This window comes from Eulemur rufifrons, chromosome 1 (genome assembly GCF_041146395.1).
Source record: "Eulemur rufifrons isolate Redbay chromosome 1, OSU_ERuf_1, whole genome shotgun sequence".
In the NCBI taxonomy this organism is placed as follows: Eukaryota; Metazoa; Chordata; class Mammalia; order Primates; family Lemuridae; genus Eulemur; species Eulemur rufifrons.
The window spans coordinates 55,057,605-55,075,635 of NC_090983.1; the positions used below are offsets into that span (position 1 = coordinate 55,057,605).

An 18,031-nucleotide genomic window follows, 5' to 3' on the forward strand; every position below is an offset into this window, starting at 1 on the left:
TCCTTCTATCTAAAACTATAAAAAAATTTGGAAAACAAACTTAATATAAGAGCCCCAGACATAAAAATAATTGTAATGATGTAGAAAAGAAATTATCTCATTTTTGTAAATAGTTCCAAAGGCTAAGGATAGCTCCATAGTATCAGGAAGCATTTCTCATTCTCCTTCATTTATATACCTCAACTCGTAACTAAAAGGACCACAAATCCAAAGAGAGGATAATCTAATGCCTTCATATATAACATATACTCAATAAACTTATATTAATAGAATCAGTGAAAACTTGCTAGATTGCAAATGATTTTAAACGTGGGCCTTTATAAAATTACCAGCTAAGTCTACACAAGAAAAGTTAAAAGGTAGTAGTGTTGATGTAGACATACACTATTAGAAACTGGGCTCAGTTGACCCATCTTTTCACTTTCAATCGGTTAAGATAATAAAACTTCTATTCAACATCATAAAAGGTCAAAACTGCTTATTCATACCCTGAGACGACCACTAACAACGGTATTATCCTGATGCAGATACACCAATAAATAAACTAACCAAAACATGCTACCCTTTAATGAAGTATTTTTCAAACTGTAGGTCTAAACCAACAAATTTGGTGTGTCACGGTCAAATCAACACTTTAAAAAAAATGAAATACAGTAAGAGAAGATATTGTTCCAGTAAATTTTGTTTCAGTTATACATCTGTGTCTGTACTGAACTGTAATATAAATTGAACTACTTACTGTAGTTACTACCACAAAAGCATGTGCGTCACTGCTTTAGTGGCAGCACGAGAGAAAAAGCCCACCTTACAATCAGTCAGACCTGGTTTAAAATCACAGTTACTGGTTATGTGACCCTTGAGAAACTACATCTTTCACCTTCAGCTTCTCCATGGGTAAACAAAACCAAAACTTAACTTTCGGGGTTTTGGTGAGAGGACTAAAGAGAGGTAAAGTGCTTCACACTGTGCCTGGTATATGGTGGGCACTTTTTGCTGTTGTAATTTTCAGGAGAACTGTTATGAACGAATAGCTAACATAATATTCAATTTTGTTCATAGCATTCAGACAGATACAGAGACCACAAAATAATAGCACATTTGTATCTATGCAGTACTTCATGAAAATTCAAGAAGGCTATAAAGGAGAATCTACAATGGTTTCTTTACAGACCTAAGAGAAAATAATAACATGCTATAGTCATATTAAAACCAAGAACTGAGAGTAACTGTACCTTACCATCCAATTTTATCAATAATTGTATTGTAACATTAACACTGAAAAATAACCTTTTTCCCAGTAGTTGTCTCCAGATAAAAGGTATGAAAATAAATATCCTAAGCAGGCAAAATTATTTTCCTGAGAAAGTTAAAGCAATGAATTCCTTCATCAAATATTTATTGAGTACTTATTACATGCTAGGCACTGTTCAAGCCAGGCATTACAGCAATGAAGAAGAAACAAAAACAGTCCTTATGCTCATGGAAAATTTGGCAAAAAAGCTGAAGTATGAGGATGCTAAAAGCCTTGCCCTGAATAATTTCAAACTGAAAAGAACACAGTTCATCTTGTACTTTTGGGTCTTCTGCTTATCTAACAAATCATGATCTTTTTATTTTTTTAAATTACTTGTAAGATAAAAATGAGAAAAGTAATTTAAAAAGAAATGCCAGTCATATGTTATGCTAGCTATACATTCAAATTAGCTCAAAGGCAATAAATGACATGTCTAAAATTTAAAATTTACAGGCATCTTGAAAATGAGCAATCAAAAATGCAAATTTCAAGTAGGATACAAACCCTCGTGTGTGTGTGCACATGTGTGTACATGTGTGTATATAGTTAGGCGCCACATAACAATATTTTAGTCAATGATGGATTACATATATGATGGTGGTTCCATAAGATTATAACACTGTATTTTTATTGTACCTTTTCTATGTTTAGATATGTTTATCTAAACATAGGTAAGACACACAAATATTGGTACAATCACCTATAGTATTCAGTACAGTAACATTCTGTACAGGTTTGTAGTCTAGGAGCAATAGGTTACACCATATAGCCTAGGTATGTAGTAGGGCCATATCATCTAGGTTTGTATAAGTACACTCCATGATTGCACAACAAAGAAATCATGTAATAATGCATTTCTCTAAACATATCCTTGTTGTTAAGCATCACAACTACATACACGTGGAATTTTTGAAAAAACGTATTCATAGAAAACTTGAATATATTCACTGGAAACAAAATATTAACAATGAATATTGCACGGTGGTATAATAGACATTTCCTCTGTGTATCCTTTCTGTACTCTAAATTCTCTATGATATCCTACTACAGTAATTAGAAAAAATTATTTTTAAAAAATGAAAGTCTTCACTTAAATGAATATCATTATAGATATATTATAATAGACATTACCCAAAATAGCTTCAGAATGCTTTACTTGTCAAACAATCCAAAATACATTTCATAAGCATGATGGTATAACTAAAAATACAATCTCCAAATTACCAGATGAAGAAAAAAATCCTATTTTTAAACTGAGTCAATGTGCCTTCCTTTTGACTATTTTGCTCATCTTCTGAGTTAACATATCTAATAATGTAGCTACAAAAAGATATTATAGTACTCATCAAATTAATATGCTACTTAATAAAATAGTATTTTCTGGAAATTATAGAATCCTGCAATATTAATATTCTCCATACTGACAGTTCAACAGTTTATCTTTCCTTTTCTTTCTTTCTTTTTTATTAAAGTTGCTTCTGTCTCAAATAGGTTCACCATTAGTGGCTTTTTACTCCATTAGGATGAGGATTTTGCACCTACAAAAGCTACCTTACCAATAAATGAAAGAGCAGGAATGAAAAAAAATGTATCCATAGAAATAAATATTTACAAGGTCAAGTAAAACATTATGGATAAAAATGTTATCCTGATTTCCTCAAAATTTTCAAAGCATAATTGTATGTATGATAATGTCAACTCCTTTTTGGAACAAGTGAAAGGCAAGGTTTAATGTATTTATTTCATTTCCATTCTCAGAGGGCAGGGAAAGGAGAGTTATTAAAAGTGTCCATAATGATATACTATTAAGTCAGAAGATTGTAAGCCAGGCATGGTGGTGTGTGACCATAGTCCCAGCTACTCTGGAGGCTGAGGCAGGAGGATAGCTTGAGCCCAGGAGTTCAAGACCAGCCTGGGCAATATAAAGAGCCATAAATAAATAAATTTTTTAAAAAGTGTTGTGTTTATTTATAATCCCAGTTTTCTTTTCAAGTATATACAACTATGAAAATTTAAATATTTTCTTTGGTAATAGCTAAGGATTTCAAGGATTCCTCCACCCAACCCTGCTTCTGATTACCTGTACTTTCTTGGCTTTCTGCAATGAATACTACTTTTGTTTCTCCTTAATGGAGAAACACAGTAATTTAACTAAAATTTTAAAAATAAATTTAAATATTGGATTAAGTTTCTATAGGGAATAGGAATAAATTTTCCTGGCCAAGTATAAAAAATATTCCTTATGCATGGACTATTAAAAGGACAATTTATTATGGGCCCAAAATACCTTATCCACAATTCCAAAATCGTCAACAGCTCTAAAATCCATAACTCATTTGGTGGTAAACTCTGACATGACCAGAAGTAAAGTTTTTTAGAATTATTGTTTATCTCACTAATATGTTCAGATCTTTTGCTGCCAAAATATTAATGCCCAAGATGCTACTGGAGTGTTAACATATAATATATGCTTTATTACTTTTCTAAAATCTGAAAAATTCTGAATTCTAATACATATATGGCCCCAAAGGTTTCAGATAAGAGATTGTGGACCTGTATTAAGGATCTCATGTAAACTTCTTTTATATATGACATAAATTCATTAGCCTCATTGGGAAAAACAAGAACTACCACAGTACTTTATACTTGAATCATTAGCTATTGTAACTCTTTCTGGTTTAAGAACCAAAGGGACTCCACATTCAACATGTCTGTGCATACTTCCCTGCATTACACACAGATTAAAGGCTACTAAATAATCAACATAGGAGAGCCCCCTACATTATAAAAGAGGACGTTTAAGAATTAGGTGTAGATTTGTTCACTAGTATGAATAACATCAGAATGCAGTATCTCTACAGAAAATAATTTACATGACGTCATTTACACTCTTTGGGGGAAGAATTGTGCTCAATGATAGAAATTAAGAACATTCTTAAACTTTTCTGCTTCTAAAAGCAGTATTTATCAATGACAAAATGAAGACTGAAAGACTTAAATTTATGTCAACAAAACTGAAAACCATACATACAGCTTACAATGTTAACATCTAAAAGAAAGCTTAAAAACTCTAAAACAAAGACATAAATACAGAAACCATAAAGCATTAGTTTTCTAATGTTTCTCTAAGAAAATATGCCAAAAGAAATAAAACAAAAACAAAAGGAAGGGGGAAAAAAAGAATTACTTAATTAACATGAAGGTTCAGTGACAATCATATTAAAGATATTCACCTTCTTTGGGTTGAGCCATAACTGGAGTCTGAGTTTCCTTTGTGTACGTGACAATTTCTCGAGGAGGAAAATCAACTTGTGTAATTTTAGCCATTCCAAGTTTGATAGGTCCTCGTCTAAATTAAGTGAATACAAATGATACATTTTAATTACATCAAGCCATGTCATATTTAAAAATTAACAGTTTAACAGTCATTTGCATTCAGCATTGTAATTTAAATTTCTGTTTTAGTCAAGAAATTTTAGATGAAGAATGAATTGATTTTAACAAAAGAATCAGAAAGGAGCAAAGCCAAAAGATATTTCTGAATCATTCAGGGTTATTTATTTTTCATTTTAAAAAGCAAATATTAATAATTTTGTTTCTTAGAACAAATGTGTGGGTAATAATAGAACAAGAGGACAGGAATTTCAAAGTGGACTGCTGAGTAAGATTGGTTATAAGAACTGTTCTTAGCAGGAATATGTTTCTGGACTTTAAGAGTTAGATATATGAGCTCACTCAGACCATGTTTAGTTCCCTTCACCATTAGGAAACTTCAGCTTTAAGACTGAAAGGTTTCTGTTGAAAGCCTTGAGAATCACACTGTCAATTTGGACTTTAAAATGAAATATTTAAACTTTTTAAATCTGTAATTTGTGCATGGTCAATATTGATTCATATATGGACAAACCAAGGTACAGATATTCTACACCTAGACTAAAGCCACAGATCTTTTCAATACCATAAATCTACTAAAGTCACTTCTGTTTTAGAGGGAATACATTCTTTTTTGGCAAATGGAAGAAGAGAGTTGTGGCTGAAGAAAATGGGCCAAAAGAAAAATATTTTATTGGCTATCTGGGGGGCATCTTTTATAGGTCCTTACAGTAGATGTTTAAATTCTAAACCAATTAAAGTATGCTTTCAAACTCCCAAAGCAGTTCTCAATTATGAAGCTATCTTAAAAGGATATTCGATAAAGATACTGCTGCAACTTCCAGAATATCAAGCAGGGTATCTGAAATATATATATGTCACCAGTAATGTAGTAACTTTTTTCTTATATAAACATTCTTTTCAGTTCTGTTTGGTAACTAAATCCAAATCCTGTACAAAGTGTAATAAAATTAGGACATTTTAAAAATTAATTTTTTGTAAGGTCCCAAATGGGGGCCATTAAAAATTTTTAAAGTACTTTTGAAGTAATCTAGTATTCTAAGAATAAAATTTGAAATGAGAAACTCTACATTCTATTTTTATTTTTTTGAGACAGAGTCTCGCTCTGTCGCCCTGGGTAGAGTGCAGTGGCATCACTGTCGCTCACTGCAACCTCAAACTCCTGGGCTCAAGCGATCCTCTTATTCTCTTGCCTCAGCCTCCCAAGTAGCTGGGACTATAGGCGCCCGCCACAACGCCTGGCTAATTTTTCTATTTTTAGTAGAGACGGGGTCTCGCTCTTGCTCAGGCTGGTCTCAAACTCCTGAACTCAGGCAATCCTCCCGCCTCGGCCTCCCAGAGTGCTGGGATTACAGGCGTGAGCCACCTCGCCCGGCCAAAACTCTATATCCTTATTTTTAAGATGCAAATCATATGAAAAGTAAATCACTCACACATCTGGAAAAAAATGGTCAAGCCAACAATATTAGGAACAAGTTACTAGCTTGAATGCATATAGAGTATAATTGTCAAAAACCCACAATATTAAAACAAATTAAAAAAATACTCCAAGATTTTGGAGGAGGAGGAGGGTAGAAATGTAATACCTCACTTATCCAAAAGCCACTTTTACTAAAAATAAAAAAGCAATGAGAGGGGACAGAGGGAAGCCTCAGTAAGCCAATAGAGAGGTCTTCCAGTTAATGTATAAGAAATGCATATATTTTTCTTATATGTTCTAATTCAAGGCTTATTTACTCTCACTTTAGACACAGCTCCAAAAGTATGGTCACATGTTTTAGAAGCTGCAAACAGGTATCTGAGTTAGGCAAAATGGCAACAGCAAACATTTATAATTTGCATTGCAGTCTAGAATAAACAACTGAGTCAATGAATAAATGAATAAATGGCAATCTGTGGCCATACCATAGAGACCAATATCTCTGTTCCTCTCAACACCTTAGAAATCATCAGTAAATTTTAATACCAGAAAATAAATTAATACTCATATCAAATAACCCAGAAAAGGTTCAATTAGATGTACACTATATATTAGAAAAAGTCTGGGAAGTTTTTAATACATCTTAGAAAACTTATATAAAAAATATAGAAATAAAAGAAATTTGGACACTTAAATGGACTTAGGGTACCTAGAAAATCACGTACATACTTTCACTAATGATACAGGATAAATGAGGTGTCACAGTAAAATAAAACTCTTGTCCCAAAGATATACTACACTATTAGAAACGTAAGCAAAATGAAATTAGGAAAGTTTCACAAAGAATCAAAGAATCAAATTAATTATTAAAGAGGGAATGTAATAAATCTATTCAATACCCCAAATCGGAATCTGAGTGAAGCTGAAGAACTGATGGATCTGTATCCCAATGCAGCGTCCTAAATGGTTGTTGGACAACCATGAAGCATTAGCAAAAAAGGTCATAAGTTAGTCAAGCAAATACATTCTATGAATAGCTAAAGCTAAAGTACTGTTCACAATTAAAAAAACCACATGTTCTGGTTAGTACCAAAAGAAACAAAAAAACACCAGGTATTACTCAATGCTCTACTGCATGCAATAAGCATAATATGGTTAAAGATGCAAGCATACAACCCAGAATAGTTAAAAGGCAATATTTTCAGATTATAGGAAACTAATATTGTATAGTAATGAACCAGAAAAACTAAAGCAAACAACAACCCAAATAATACTTTGGATGAAAACAAGCTAGGCTATAAAATAGTTAAAATTTTAAGATTCCTAATTAAAAAAACATTAGTAAAAAGATCTTAGGTAAAATATTCTAAACTTGCCCAAAGCATTAAATGTGTGCAGGAAATTGTCATATTGGTAAAGGAAATGAGTCAACACATAAGCCTTTCAGTAAGAAAACCAAAGACTATCCCACTGGGATACAAAATAGCTAAAGTTTCCAAAATGTGACCCTTCTGTAATTTATGGGTTAAGCACTGCCTTGGGCTTACATGTCATCTGCTTTAGAAAAGAACTAAAGATTTCTGTCTCCAGGAAAAAATAGATTTTTCCCTAGAAAAATTTTATATTCAAAGGATATACCTAACTTTCGGAGAATATCAATCCTAAATAAATATTCAGTGATGTTTTAGCATTGCCTACTGGGTAAACAACTTTACACCAGAGCTTTTCCACTTAAGCCAAATCTAGTCATCACTGGAACAAAAAGTACTTTATCACATTGGCATTCTTGTAGGTTAGCAATATAAGACAAGACAACGCTCACAGTCCCTATAAAAAAGTTAAGCACAATACATTCAGTACTCCCACTTTTGTCAAATATATTTCTTGCTTATATAAGTTATAATGCACAACTATCTTCAGTTGCTAAAATATTTTAATACAACAAATGATTTATCTGACTATATAATTTATCAATAAAATAATCATGAATTGAACTAGAGACATCTTTCATTTTAAAAATATTAATATAAAGAAAGATCATGAAATTTAAACAAGGTTGTGTATATGCAACTAAGGAAGCAGCCACACTGAAGATCTGCTTTGTACTAAGCAATGAAAAGCAACAAACTTAGGCTTTGTTAAACCAAAAGGGGTTCTATGAGATGGTCTCCAAGGAATTTTCTGTCGACAGGCTTTACATTATATAAGGCTCCAGTTGTTATCAATGACATAAAGTTCCTTGTTGAGGATGTCACTTTAGTCTAAAATCAAGTAAGATTTTACTTCATAATATAGCTAGTACTGAAAAATGCACTGCACAACATACATGGTTATACTTATTAAAGGTATCTTCAGACATATAAAGTACAATTCCAATATAATTCAAAAGCTTGAGAAATAAACTGATTAAAAATGGAAAAAAGGAATAAGAGATATGGATTACTCAATTGAATAACTGTTAGCTAAATTTTAGAGATAATAGAAATGACTACAAAAGTGAACTAGGAATTTAATGAAATGCAATTTCCTAATCTGCAAAGTTAGAGGAATATCACTTTTCACAGCCTTTTATATTTATTCATAAATTACCACCAATCTCAATAGAAATTCTCGGCATTTAGAAAGAGTGATTCAAACATGTTTAGATAATATGTTTTGCAATATCAAATCTACCTTTTCCTACCTCTTGAGTGTACTAATCTTAGACCATCTTGGCTAACTAATGAAGTTGAGTGTACAGGTGCATACATCTCACACATCTTCATGAATTTTCCTATGATATTTCTTTTCATTGTCTTTTTTCTTTCATCATCATCATGTTTGTTCAATATGAATTCATTCTGTTTTCATTCTTAGACCTGAGCATTATTTTTAAATGTAATGTGTTTAGAAATGCATTATTTCATTACCAATATCACCATCAACAAGATTAACTATCTTTCCACTATGAAATCTGGAGATATTTTAGTGAAATTCATCATTTTTCCATAATTATTTTATTGTGTGTGTATACATAAAATGAGTATAATGAGCCCTCTTAAAAATTAACGTTTCAAAGAGAGTCTGTGCTTTCAAAGGAGACAATGTATGTATTAAGATTAAAAAGATACAAGGTTACCCACCTCATTCAAAAAGAGGACTTTTTTTCTCTCCTGTTAAACTCAGAAAAACTACCTCTGTATTTATTCTTTAACAACAAACACTTCTAAAAATATTAACTACCTGTTTTCTTGGTTTACAATTTATCATTTAAAAAAATCTACACTTTATACTAAACATAAGTTAGCACATGGTCCTTAGAGCTTTTCAAGAAAGTGAATAGTAGTTTTAAATTAATGATGTAATCACTAGAGTGTAAGTTCCATGAAAGCAAGGGCCATGAATTTCTGTGGTAACCCATAGTATTTAATAAAGTTGACAATTTGGTGACTACGTGTTCTATACACAAATATTTTTCTTACCAGTATTTACTCCCTGGACCAATTTACAATATTCCAAAAGGTTTCTAATAATCTCTAGGTTGTCCATGAAACTCATGAGGACACATCTTAATTCATATTAATTTTAAAAGAGGAGTAGATGTTACATGGTACTACTGAAAGCAAACTTGCTGACACTATATTAAAATAATCTCTCTATTCCTATTCAAAATCAGTAATGAATTCAAAATGTACACCGTATAGTATCTACATAAAAATGTATAATATCAAATAAGGAAATTTAATAAATACAGTAATTTTTTTTTATCTTGGGAAATGTTTTTACTATGGCAATGTTTCCTGTAGAAGAAAAAAAAAAAACCTTCACTTGAAAATTCCAGTTATTTAAAGGTTCTTAAATATCAGGTATTTAAAGAAATACTGACATATTTGTATAAAAGTACAAATAACATATTTGTATAAAAGTACAAATATGTACAGTATAGAAGTATGAAGTACAAAACAAATAAATTTAGCTCTAAAAATAAATTTAAACTGTCTTTAATCTATAATTCATACTATTTTATAAGGTAATAACATTATTTCTAAAAAGAAGGTTTTGATTTTCCTTTAAATGAAAAAATTATGTCATTTACCTCCAAAGACAGTATTGTTTAGATTTGCAATTTTGATTTTATACACAGAACAGTTTTGGAAAACACATCTCAAATTCAAACTGGCAAACTTTATGTGCCTTTTAATTGTTAATGACAACCTGATTATTCAAGAACTGATTAAAGTATTGAGTTTATGAATCATCCAGCCAGCCCCCTTGCTTCTTTTTTTTTCTCCCTCCTCTTTTTTACATACTCATTACTTGTTTGTAACTTCAATCAGAGAGACTCAGGCACAAAAAAGATAAAACTTCTAACAGTTTATGTCTTATTAAAAGGTGTGTGAAGAGATTTTCCTGGGGTGGACATTTAACTTCTAGTCCCAAATAAGGATTCAATCAGCTGTGGATTTTGACTAGCTATGTTTAATCTAATTTCAGCTGTCATAAGAAGTCAAAAAGCATGCTAAATAAAGACTTGCTATTAATTGTGTGTGTCTGTGTATGTATGTATATAACAAAGAGGAATAAGTAATAATACTTTTCCCAATATGCTTTGGAAGAAAGGTGAAATTTTACTCAATTTTGGAAAAGCAAGTTCCAATATTTATGTAGGATCCTAAAACAAACACGAAATACAATTTTATAAGGAAGATGCAAATTCAGGAAAACTTGGCAGTAAACATTCTCATTATTTCCTTAGCAGTTATTCCTTACCCTTGATATTTTAGACATTATTATTTTCCATCTTAATTAGCAGAACTAATGACTTAATAGAACAGTAATAGAACAGAATTGGGCTGCTTAACTGAATTGTTTAGATTTTCAATCACTAAATGGGGAATTTAAGCACAGTAGAGAGGTTTTACACTATTTACCAAAACATTCACACAATAACCAATATAAAGTTTGCTTAAACATAAAAAATTTAAATGCAGGCTGGGTGCAGTGGCTCACACCTGTAATCCTAGCATTTTGGGAGGGTAAGGTGGGAGGATGGCTTGAGCCCAGAACTTGGAGACCAGCCTGAGCAACACAGCAAGACCTCGTCTCGACAAAAAAACAGAAAAATTATCTGGGCTGGTGGTACATGCCTATTGTCCCGGCTGGGAGGCTGAGGCAGGAGGATGGCTTAAGCCCAGGAGTTTAAGGATGTAATGAGCTATAGACACCACTGCACTGTAGCCCAGGCAACAGAGCAAGATCCTTTCTTAAAAACAATTTAAATGCATTAACACCTTTATTTCTAATGTAAAATAATTAGCATAGAATTGGTTAACTATTTAGTACTAAGTTAATCAAGTGTGACAGTTAAATATTGTAAAAAAAATTTTTTCCCCCAATTTACAACAGAATTTCTATGCTATCTACAGTTTAAAATGTTAGGACTAACTCAACACAACTATGTAGAGTCCCTCTAAAGGTTTGACAGTATTTGGGCACTGAATGCATTCTATAATTAAAATATTAAAAGAAAATTGCCATACCTAGATCCCACAGCGCCATCTCCAGAGTCCTGGCTTCCAGCTTCACTTGGCGTGCTCACAGATTTGGAGGACGGAGACATAGGAGGAGGGACTAAATAGTGAAATAGACAGGTATCCGCTGTTACTACACGCAGAGGTTGCTCAGCTTATGACGTTTCAAAAATAATTTAACATGAAGTAATAAAAAAGAAAAAAATGGCAAACCAAAAAATAAATACATATGAATGAAAATGAACAATAGAAAAAAAGGGGAAAAGACAAAGTTAACAACGCATGCTGAAGATTCATGCAATTTCTCTGGCAAAATGCATTTGAGCTTTATATTTAAAAAAAGGCAAGATTATGGAAAGATGCATCTTCATCTCATCCATCACCAAATGTGGCCACTAATTTTCAAAGGAGAACATTCCTTCTCCTCTAACTTCTCACTTTTATTTTTTTTATTTATTTATTTTTATTTTATTTATTTATTTTATTTATTTATTTATTTATTTATTTTTAGAGACAGAGTCTCCCTTTGTTGCCCGGGCTAGAGTGAGTGCCGTGGCGTCAGCCTAGCTCACAGCAACCTCAAACTCCTGGGCTTAAACGATCCTACTGCCTCAGCCTCCTGAGTAGCTGGGACTACAGGCATGCGCCACCATGCCTGGCTAATTTTTTCTATATATATATTTTAGTTGGCCAGATAATTTCTTTCTATTTTTAGTAGAGATGGGGTCTCGCTCTTGCTCAGGCTGGTCTTGAACTCCTGAGCTCAAACAATCCACCCGCCTCGGCCTCCCAGAGTGCTAGGATTACAGGCGTGAGCCACCAAGCCCGGCCTAACTTCTCACTTTTAAGATCACCAGATTATAAGTATTATTTACAACTGCTGCCAAAATTAAAACTTTGAAATATGCATCATTAAGTCATTTAAGCTCTGGTTATCTAAGATTTTAAAATACTAAATTTTGTCTAATTTTTTCTTTCAAAAATTAATGTTCGAATGATTTTATTTCCTCCTTACCAATAAAAGGGTAATTTAGAGAAATGACTGCAGCTTAAGGAATGGCTCCTTTAAAAGGTTCATTAGTTTCCAGCAATTTGGGTGAAAAATGCAAACAGGCTATAAAATAGCATGCCTTTCAGACATGATGCATAACATAAAGTGATGCATGCAAATTAAACCAGGCAAGACTTATGGTAACTTCCTTACCCCAGTATTCAGAAAAAACTGAAGTGTACAGACAAAGATACAGACACCCAAAATATTCTTAATCCCTTCTTATAGAAAAATATACATTTTTCATAGTATATAAAATAAACAACAAATGCTTTCCCCTAAATTGTCAACTTTTAACATTTTATAACAACAGTTGAATATGCACATTTCATGCTTATGACATTTATAAAACTTTTTGACTACCGTTGTAGGATGTATAGGAGGATCATCACTGCCATCTTCTGGTTAAATTTTACCATTACTGTCCCTAATCCCAAGTGTCTTTAAAATAATTTTTCAGTATACGATATTAAGTGACTAATATATTTGATGTTGAGCTGAAAGCCCTTCTTTTAATACTCGATTGAAAAGAAGGTAAGTTCCTAGTTATATAGGAACTAAAGAAATATGTGTTTTTGAATGAATAGTCATGTTCATTGAACCCTTAAGATTATGTTTAAATGTTTATACATAAGGCATTAAACGGTAGGTTTGGTAATCTAACAAAATGTACAAATATAGTATGATGAACTGTATCTTAAACATAAGTAAAAAACTAATCATCCTTATTTTTTTAATAGCAAATTCTATTGGTAACCAGTAAGATTGGAAGAAAAAAATCATAGCTAGAATGTTTGTTTCCTAAGATACAATGGCTAATTCTTGCTTAAATTTCAAAGAACTATAAAAACACAATCAATGTTTCTAATATTGTGATTAAACCAATCAGAAATAATTATAAAGCCAGATAGTTTCATATAGTTCTCACGTGGATGGGATGGCACTGTGCTAGATGCTACATGTATAATTTAAAGTAGCTGAAAATGATTTTTATCTGAAGTAGAATAATATTAACGTCCCCAGAATTGTCTTAGGTTACATTTCCTCATCTTTTTGTCCATTCTCACTGTGAGATTTCCCCTAGTCTAAGTCCCAACTGATACAGAATAAAGAGTAATATCTAACAGTTGCTTGCCTACTGTGCTGTAAACACAAAATAAATGTTTATTATAGTGAAGCATCATAACGTTTTCATATTAAAGATTTTCAAAGAAGAAATTTTGTATTCTTTAAATTACATATTTAATTTCATACTTAGGAAAATAATTTTTCCAAGTATACATATCTTAGAGATTGAAGGAAAATAGTAAAATTCCTATCAATCTATTCGTGATGAACTATAGAATTCTTTTCCAGTTTAACTCACTTTTCCCCCTTTCTGGTGACTTTAAGTATCGATGATTCCATTCAACAAGTTCAACGGTATCTTACTTGGTTAAGACTGCATTTTTAAAAACAGTAACCAAAATCCTTTGTGGAAACAGGCTAAATAGTAATTATACATATATACATAGATACATTAACCTAGCCAGTTCTGAAATAAGTTTCAGAAACAAAAAATAAGTCAAAATGGTGATGCTACCAAATTATCTCAATTTCTTAGCCAGAGGCAAAAAAAAAAAACAAAAAATCACAGTGACTTCAAATTTATAATTACATAAAAATCTCCATCCCAGAACTATAATATATTCTTTCTGTCAAAAAATAGTTTCAAGCCAGCTGATAAAAAAGACTCATAAAAGGACTCTTATTTATTATCTGGCCCACAATTTCATCTTGCAATAATAAATAATGTTCACCACAGAAGGGACAAACCTAGAAAAAAAAATTACTACCATTACAAAAGGAGGAATGTTAATTTTTTAAAAGGGAAATGGTAGTATTATTTAGTGACTACCACATTTTAACCCAATTAATCTAGAAAAATCAAAGAATACTATAATTATGCAATAAGTCAATGTCACTATATTCCCAAACTTCAACAAACCCCTGAGAATGAATGAAAGCATGTATTTAGGGAGTTTAAAAAAAAGAAACACACTGAACTCATAGGTTCTCGAATCTAAGAAAAAACTCACTTCTAGAATTCATTTTTAAGGATGGTTCATGAGTCTAATCAGCTTTGAAAAATAAACATCCATTAATAACTAGCTTTTGCCAAGTATTTGAGATATGATTTACTTAGTAAGAACAGTGATTCAATCAGATTACCTTTACATACATGAATTTCAGCTTCTTAGATTTTTAGAGCAAAGATAACCTATTCCTTTGAGAACCAAGGAAGAAATAGTAAGTTAATGGGAGGGAAAAAAACCCTACACCATGGCATTCACTGGTTATGTAAGTAATGTTCAAAAGACTGTGACTCTAATTCTCTAGGACAAAAAGCCATCAAGAAGGCCTTTCCTGCCAGCTTAGGCCTTGGCCTTCCAAGGGTATAAAATTAACATTGCTGCCTTCTGGCCTGCAATATTTTTAAGCCACAAAGGACCTGGGAATGCACCTAGATTTAGAATTAGCATTAAGTCTGGGTCAATCACTCAAAACTACACAGAAATCTCAAGGATGAAGGATAGCACACAGCCCAATTATTTTTCAAGTAGAAGAAAGCCTCTGGCAAGAAGGGGCTTTTGTGAGGAAGAAGGACCTACAAAAAGTAGACAGCCAAGAAAAGTGAATGTTAGGGAGTAGAAGAGTTGATAGAAGACAATGGAAATGGAAGGAGTGAACTTCTGGGATAACACAAAGTTAGTTGTAAGGTCTCTTCTAACTCATCAATTACTCAAACACGGTCTATGTTACAGTAATGCCCCCTTGTGGAAACAAGTGCTCCTAGCCTGGAATATTAACATTTCAATAACTACCTGTTTTTCATACCTTATTCTTTTTGTCCATTAGGTAGATAGCTAGGATCGCCAGCTCTTCTAGGGACAAGGGTGCCCTGATTTGGTGCTGCCTCGAGCAATTGCCTCACCTGGGAAGAAGAATAAGGGCAGGCATTCCGTGTAGGTGTCGCCCCACCCTTAATCCTATCCCAAGCAACTGCTACAGCTGGGAAAGGATGGAATGCCTTACCAATCTGGGAATCCCTCAGCCTAGACAAAATAGGATTGGGAAAGTGACCTAGAGTAACCTAAGGCTAATTATTATGTCAGTTTAAATTTACATTGTGGTTCACTCTCACCATCCCCCCCACATAGGGCTTTCAGAGAAGGAACTTGCATAGGCAGATGCAACCTTGAGAACACCTGTTACCATGTGGTAACATCCTACACCTCCTGAACACCCTTCCCTGGACTAGGCCAATAAAAGGAAACAACTCGAGAATTCCCAAAGAGAGTCAGTGAGTCAGTCAGTCTCTCTCCACTCATGGAGACAGGGCTGTTTTGTTTAATAACAAAAAGCTCGTGTGAAAATGCTTCCTGCTTGTGGTCATTCTGTTGCACCGGCCTTGCTTGTCATTTTTTCCAAGCAAGGAGCAAAAGAACCATGATAACAGTCTGCCAAGAGGCTGGACCTGACAGTTTCGTGTGTCTGGTCATTCTTCAGCCAAGAACACACCAAGAACCAAGAGCAGCCTGCCACCCTGACATTTTGGTGCCATGACTCAGATTATTCTGTCCAAGTAAATCAGCTCATCTTTTTCCATGAAAACATTCTGACTTGGATAACTCTGTCTAGGAGGTGCCTTCCTTATCGTGGCTGGCCACCCAGTCGCCAGTGCTAGTACTTTTACAAATGATCAGGTCGTTACACCAACAGATCTCATTGTCCTGACGCTCAAAAGAAAAAATGAGAGGCTTATAGGTTTGAGGGGTTGTGCACAGCCCCTCTTCCTACGAATCGGAAAGGAGATGTCCAGACTGATACTTTGGCCGAATGGCCCCGGTCGTTATTTGGGGATGCCCAATTTTAACAGACCCCAGCGGGTATAGCCTCTCCCCTTTCCCTTCTTTGTTCCTTGGCCAAATGGCCCAGGTTGTAACCTGGGGATACCCAGCTCCAACAGACCCCAGCTGGCAAAGTCATTCCCTTCGTTCGTACCCCTGCTCCCCGTTTTTCCTCCTTATTTTCTAGATGGGTGCACAGGGATCAAAAATCCCTCCTAACACCCCTTTGGGGCATATTCTTGCAAACTGGGACAAGTTTGATCTAGACACTCTGAAGAAAAAACGTTTAAACTTCTGTACAACTGCCTAGCCAACATACAAGCTGGATAGTGGAGAACAGTGACCGCTACGAAGGACTCTAAATCACCCCCCCCCCATCTTACAATCAGATCTTTTTTGTAAAAGAGAAGGGAAATGGACCAAAATACCATACGTACAGGCTTTCTTTCATTACAGGAAAATCCTCAGTGGTGCAAGGAGTATTTCAAGCTAAGTAAGATTATGGTGTTAAGAGACCCTCCTCAGGTTCCCACCTGTTCCGAGGTTCCCCCATACTCAGGGAGGCCTAAAGGGGTCCCTACAAACAGGGAGGTGGTGCCATCTCTACCTCCACCAGGGGGAAAGATGGCTCGGCTCCTACCCTGGGTGGAAGTAGTGGAGGAGTCCAGACCAACCCTGGTCCATAAGCCCTTTAGTTTAGTAGAGTTAAAACAAATAAAACAGGATCTGGGGAGCTATACTGATCACCTTAATAAGTATGTAGAGACATTCCATCATTTGTGTTTAGCCTATGAGTTGGCTTGGAAAGATGCACACGTTATTCTAAGCCAGACTTTAAATGATTTTGAGAAATCCGGAGTGTTGTTAACAGAGGCACAAAAGCTTGCCACCAGATTATACCTTTCAAATCCTAGATATCCAGTGGGTGAAACAGCAGTGCCTATGACTGACCCAGGGTGGAATAATAGTTCCTCAGAAGAGAGGTGGGAGAAAGAACATTTTTTTTAGTACATGTCCAGGCTGGCCTCAAGGCCACTAGGCAAAAGGCGGTCAATTATTCCAAGGTCTCCACTATAATCCAGGAGCCTGAGGAAAACCCTATGGCCTTCCTGGATCGGCTTCAGGAGGCAATAGAGAAGTATACCACTGTTGATCTTAAGCCCTGTGAGGGACAGGTGGTATTAAAAGATAAGTTCTTGACTCAAGCAGCACCAGATATTAGGAGAAAACTCCAGAAAACCCTGCCACCTCCCTGGACAATATGGTGGCTGCCGCTAATTCTGTTTTCTATAGAACAGAACTTCTGAGCTCAAGAGTCAGGCTTGGGAGAAGAAATGGAGGAAGCAAGCTAGGCATCCCCGATTAATGGCAGCATTGGCACCCACATTCGGACCAATGGCCAAAGCCACCACTAGAGGAAGGGACCTTCGGTGTTCCATCTGCTGATGGGAAGAGCACTGGGCTAAAAACTGC

The 18,031-nt window shown here is 34.2% G+C and overlaps 1 protein-coding gene across 12 annotated transcripts in view; it reads right to left on the reverse strand.

The window, feature by feature from the left end:
- Positions 1-18,031, reverse strand: part of DYNC1I2 (dynein cytoplasmic 1 intermediate chain 2) — a 62,827-nt gene that overhangs the window by 28,384 nt on the left and 16,412 nt on the right. For 4 of the 12 annotated variants that reach the window (XM_069471162.1, XM_069471153.1, XM_069471180.1 and 1 more), the window contains exons 4-6: positions 11,627-11,717; positions 7,007-7,066; positions 4,528-4,643 (exon numbers count right to left, since the gene is read on the reverse strand). In XM_069471162.1, the coding sequence (XP_069327263.1) occupies positions 4,528-4,643; positions 7,007-7,066; positions 11,627-11,717 (267 nt within the window). Of the gene's footprint in view, positions 1-4,527; positions 4,644-7,006; positions 7,067-11,626; positions 11,772-12,821; positions 12,840-18,031 lie in introns of all 12 variants that reach the window. The other 8 variants (XM_069471240.1, XM_069471218.1, XM_069471229.1 and 5 more) reach the window with 3 other exon arrangements.